This window comes from Poecilia formosa, unplaced genomic scaffold (genome assembly GCF_000485575.1).
Source record: "Poecilia formosa unplaced genomic scaffold, Poecilia_formosa-5.1.2 Scaffold246, whole genome shotgun sequence".
NCBI lineage: Eukaryota > Metazoa > Chordata > Actinopteri > Cyprinodontiformes > Poeciliidae > Poecilia > Poecilia formosa.
The window spans coordinates 196,538-201,956 of record NW_006800185.1 but is presented as its reverse complement, the minus strand read 5'-3'; the positions used below and the strand labels follow the sequence as shown (position 1 = coordinate 201,956).

Genomic DNA, 5,419 nt, shown 5'->3' with positions numbered 1-5,419 from the left:
TCACAATTCAAGATTAAAAAAGTTTAACAGTTTAGACGTCTTGTCTCTTGTTGTTAAATCAACTTCATGAACTTTAATTTCTGACTTAAAACAAAAACAATTTTCTTGTGACTTAAATTGCATTTCCAAGGCAGCAGGTGGACTTTCATTGTCAAGTTAAACCACATTTAAATGTTTTACAGTGCAGCGAGAAAACATTGTTTTGGTTTCTGCACCACGTATTTTTGCAGGCATAAATTTTCCCTCTCAAACGTTCGTTTATTACATATTCAAATTTATTCTGGTGCACAGAACCACATGGGCGAGACTCTGGGTGTCACCTCGCTGCTTTTGTTAACCACACAATGTGTTAGCCATCAGCACATGCATATCCTGTGACATCACCTCCACTAGCCTTTTTAAACATGGAGTCTGACTGCTATATTTTGACAAGATTCCTTTCTGAAGCACCGCCAGGGCTTTTCCAAGGTTGTGTTTTGGTTTTCGAATCTTTTACACATCACAGGATGCGCAGTGTCCCACGAAGGTTCGACTTGATGGTTGTGTTTCCTGAATGTAAATTTCCAAAGGACACATTCGAGGATCGCCAAGGTGCTGGAATATTCTCCGTAGAAGAAAAAATTTTCAAACTGCTGCAATTATTGGCAGCCGGGGCTTAAAAAAGTAAAACCCAAGATTCAGCAGTGAGTTCACTTGCATGTAAACAGTCTCTGAAGCACAAAGTGAGGCTTTCCCAGAAACAATCTCATTTCTCCAGAGCCTCTCAAATCATTACCCAATCTCCATGTCCGTTTCTGACTCTCTGCTTATTTGTACAAAGTATTGTTGAGACAAGGTTATGTAAACCGGTCCCACTTTGTCATCTCGGGGACTCTGTAGCTTTGGAGATCTGATGTTTTGGGGGAGTATGAATAATAACCGTAAGGAGTCAGTAATGCACATCTGCCTTACATTAATCCAGACCTCTCCTGCGGAGCTGACCTGCATTCCTGAGCTCTCCATCAGCTCCAGGGGCATTTATTTCATTCAGCCCTCCGCCAGCAGGTAAAGCGGCCCCGTCTCCGTCCACACATGGCTGGACGGATTATCGTCCTTTGAAAGGAGCCTCCCCCACCGACCTGCTCATCCAGAAACAGCTTGCAAAAATATCCATACACCATCATCTCTTTCCTTACTAGTCACATTACATCCACAAACGTGTATTTTATGTGATGGATTAGAAAAGTTGCACATGAACATTTCTTTTGCAAGAAATTAATCTGCAACATGTAGTCAGCATGTCCACAGCATGATGCTGCCACCACCATGTTTCACAGTGGACATGAAGAAGTGGTCAAATTGATCTTATTTAGTGTGCTTACTAGGCTCTCTGCTAGGGATGCACAATATTATCGGCATTGTATCAGTATCGGACGATATTAGCTGTAAAGTTTAATATCACACTCTCTAAAAATAACCGATATGAAAGATGTTTTTATCTAAGAATGATGCCTTCAGCACAGCTCAACGTTATGACAGCGGGAGAGCAGGACCAAGTGAAGACGGTAGCGGTGTGGAAGTTTTTTTAAAGTGTCAGAAACTGATAGCAGAGCTGCTATTTGCAACGACTGCTCAGCATCCGTGATGCAAGGAGGAGCGACAATGAAGTCGCCATCTCAGGAACAGCCATTACGATGAGTTCAAACAGAAGAGAGCAGCTAACCACGGAGAAAACCCCCCACCAGCAGTCCATCCTACAAGCTTTGGATAAACATCGGTATCGGTTATCAGCCAGTTTTAGTGTATCGGCATAACAGATATCGACCAAAAATCCAATGTTGTGAATCCCTACTCTTCATGTAACGTGTGAACAACAAATTAAGCTTTTAGTTTTCCTGACAAGATTGACATTTGAACTGTTTGTTCCACCTGAGCTGAGGATCTCTGCAGCTCCTCCATAGTTACCATGCCCACTTCTCTAAATAACACTCTCCTAGGAAGACGACGCTTAAAATTATTTCTGTGATTTCTGAATGAAATTTGTTTCAAAGGAATTCATTTTAGGGCATCTGAGTAAAGGGGGGCCGAATACATTATTGACATGTTGCACTTTCTAGCATTTTTGTTTGCAAAAAAGTTAGAGAAACATGCATCTTTTTCTGTCTACTTTCACTAAACTTTAACAGTATTAATACTTTAGCATTACCAACAATGTAATGCAAATATTCCTATAGTCGCTCACTTTAGCTCACATCTTTGTGGGGAAAAAAATCGGATTATAGCCAATACGCCCAATTAAAATCTTAATAGATTCTTTAAATGTTTGTGTTGTGTTTTCTCTTTTGGGGAGTTATTTTATGTGTTTTTAGCGCTTTTTAATGTGAAATCGCAGCCCGTCTGGATCACCATGCCAGCAGCATCAGCCGCCGCAGTAAACTCTCCTCAGCGCATCACGGGGTGACTTTTGTCACCACGTCGCAGATAAAGCACCAACCAGCGTTGAGTAATATATCTCCCGTCGAGGACCACACATAACAGCACAACCCTGTTGACGCCTGAGGCTTTGGCAGGCGCCCCGAAGCATCCTCCCCAGAGCCACGACGCCTTCATCTGGCTGCAACATTTTCAATAATAACATTGCACAGCTCGTCCTCGAGGGACGCGTGTTGGGTTTTAATGGCGGCGTTTAAACGAGCCTGTCAATGCACTTGCCAAATCTACTCGCTTTCAGCGCAGGCAGGGGTTCTCAGGCTGGAGAAGTGACAGATCAGGCCGAAACTGAGACGGGATCTGGTTGTTTCTAATCGGGAAGGAGAGAGGAGTAGATTGGACTTCATTCTGGCAAACTATGTTAAAAAGAAAGAAAGAAAAAGCAGGGCTGGCTGAGAGCGGCTGCAGACTGCAGGCAGCCATCGGGTTTCTAAAACAAAAGTAGCAACACGCACCACAAAAAAATCAAGCTTCGGTGTTTGTTTTTTTTTTATTTTTTTTTTTTTTTTTTTTTTTTCTTTTCTTTTTTTAATTTAATTTTTTCCCGCTGCAGCATCAGGATGAACATCTGGAGTTTAATTAAGATCTAAAGGCGCCATCCAGTCTATGGCTGGATGCTGAATGAATGACGAACTTTAGATGCTGTAAATATGAGCAGATCTCCTCTCATAATGTGGTTTTTAAAAATGTTTCTGTAAATAATAACACAGATCGATTTAAATTTGAAGTCACGCATAAAGGGGTTGTTTTTGCGCGGCTTTTGGAAGGAGAATCGGTAGTTTAAAGATTTATTTTTAAACTTAACTTTCTTAGAACAAAAAAGTCAGAAACTAATATTTTATAGTTGGCAGGAAGCCTGTTTAACTGATCATCTGGGACTTTTACGGCCCATAAATCGACCTCTCTTTTGGCTTGAAAGCTCCTTATAATAAATCCCCCCATATTTTTTTAAAATTTCATCTCAATTTCCAATTATAAAGGCTCTTCCTATTTAATATTTATATCATCTTACCAAGTTAATTCCATTTGGGGATTTTTATATAATAGAAAAATGCTGGGGTGGTGTCTGAATTAGTCCATATGTCTTATTTATCCATTTCTTTATTTATTAATTTTATTGGCTGTTTAACGATAAGCCACAAAATCTGTCAGTAAAATTTAAAGGCAATAAAACCAATCTGTAGTTCAGTTTTTTTATCTGCTGTGGCGAAGCTGTTATTATGGTAATTATTACTGTTATAAACTTTTTATTCCATTTTGTTTTATGAACTGTTGCTGTTGCAAAAATGCTGCGACTCCATAAAACACAAAAAAAAGAACCAAAAGCCGCTACAAAATCAGTCAGTGAACGCAACACGCATAGAAATAACAGACATGGCCTGAATAAAACAAACAAAATGTCCTTCAACGGTTAAGTTTCACTCAATATCCTGTGTGCATTTGTGCAAATCTTTTATGCAACAGCGCAATAAAATCAGAGAACAGTGCAATGTTTGAAATTATTTTCCTCCATAACCTAATTAGGAGTTTCTGACCCAAACAGACCAACTAAAGCTTCCCCAGGAAGAGGCCCCGGTGAGTTTCTCATCATGTTCACCTGCCGTCAGAGCTGCTGTGTTTTGTGCAAATCTGAAGCCAACCCACCGTAGCAGGGGATGAGCGTCCCGTTGTGTCCGCTGTCCGGGTGCAGCTTGCCGCCTTCGGGTGGAGTCTTGCAGGTCGGCCGCTGCATGAAGAGCTGGTATTTGTTAAAGTTGCTCTCCTCGCCTCCGTCCAGTGACTGGCACTCTGTCTGGAAGGGGCTCCGGGAGCCTTTACCCGGAATGAACGTGGGGCTGTATTTGGTTTCGGTGGTCTGGAAAGTCCTGAAAGGATTCGCCTGGTGGTCTCTGCTCTGCGCAGTAGACGCGCTGTAATAAGAGTCCATGGATGTCATGTCGCAGTATGAGACGCACGTATCTGCGTTCATACCGAAAAGATTACAGTCGGGGAAGAAACAAGTCCAGCTTCTTCTTCTTCTTTCTCTTCTTCTCTTGCCCTCCACTGCCGCACACTGCAGATCTTCTCTCCTAATTCTCATGCGCTGACAAAACTCACACTGACGCGCTCAGACGCGCTCACTCTCACGCTGCATGGCGCATCTGGGACTGGTTAGAAAAAAAGCGAATCAGATGTTTTCCAGAGACCTCAGACCGAACAAATGCTAAAAGCTCCCTGAAGGTTTGTCGGCTGGATGAGGAGGGGGGGGGGGGGGGGGGGGGGGGGTTAGAGAAAGAGAAACACTGAAGCTGAAGCGGATTCCGCCGCATGCGGTAGCCCGGACGCAGCGCAGCTCTCCGACCTGCAGGCGGGTCTGAATGAGGCCCGAACCGACCCGCAGCCAGCCTGATGCGTTATTATGCAGCCAGTAGGGATGGGAGGTCAGGCTCCGGAGGGGGGGGAGGCTTTTTTGGTAAACACGCGGGAGACACAACACATGACATTAATGTAATTAGAAAATGAATACAACAGCTTTGATTCCTACTGTGCCGCGGCGCAGGACCTCCATAACCTCTGACTTAAATATATATATATTATATATATATTTAAATACGTCACACATTTTGACTTTACTTCATTTAAGTCATAACAAATGTGAAAGATTTACCCATAATTGTTTTCATTTGCAAAATTGCGACAGTGAGGAATGAAATGGCTGCATTATGCGACTGGAACCTGCAGTGAGAAACGTGTCGGTTTGGATTTCAGAGGAGAATCGTCTCAGTTTTCACTCCTTCCACCTTTAAACAGGGAGCCCTCAACATGGAATCAATAATAACTCATTAAAATCTATTTTGGTCTCCCATAAACCGCCTGCATTGTAAACCGTTTATTGTTAAAATAACTGTAACACACTGGAAACATCTAGCCGTTTATATTTTACACTAAACTAAATAAAGGCTGCTATTGT

The 5,419-nt window shown here is 42.4% G+C and overlaps 1 protein-coding gene across 1 annotated transcript in view; it reads right to left on the bottom strand.

Annotated features, from left to right (window-relative positions):
* Positions 1-4,839, bottom strand: part of alx4b (ALX homeobox 4b) — a 32,790-nt gene extending 27,951 nt beyond the window's left edge. Inside the window, exon 1 of the mRNA XM_007569797.2 lies at positions 4,114-4,839. Within this exon, the coding sequence (XP_007569859.1) occupies positions 4,114-4,549 (436 nt within the window). The 5' untranslated portion in view covers positions 4,550-4,839. The remainder of the gene's footprint in view (positions 1-4,113) is intronic.
* Between the last annotated feature and the right edge of the window lie 580 nt (positions 4,840-5,419).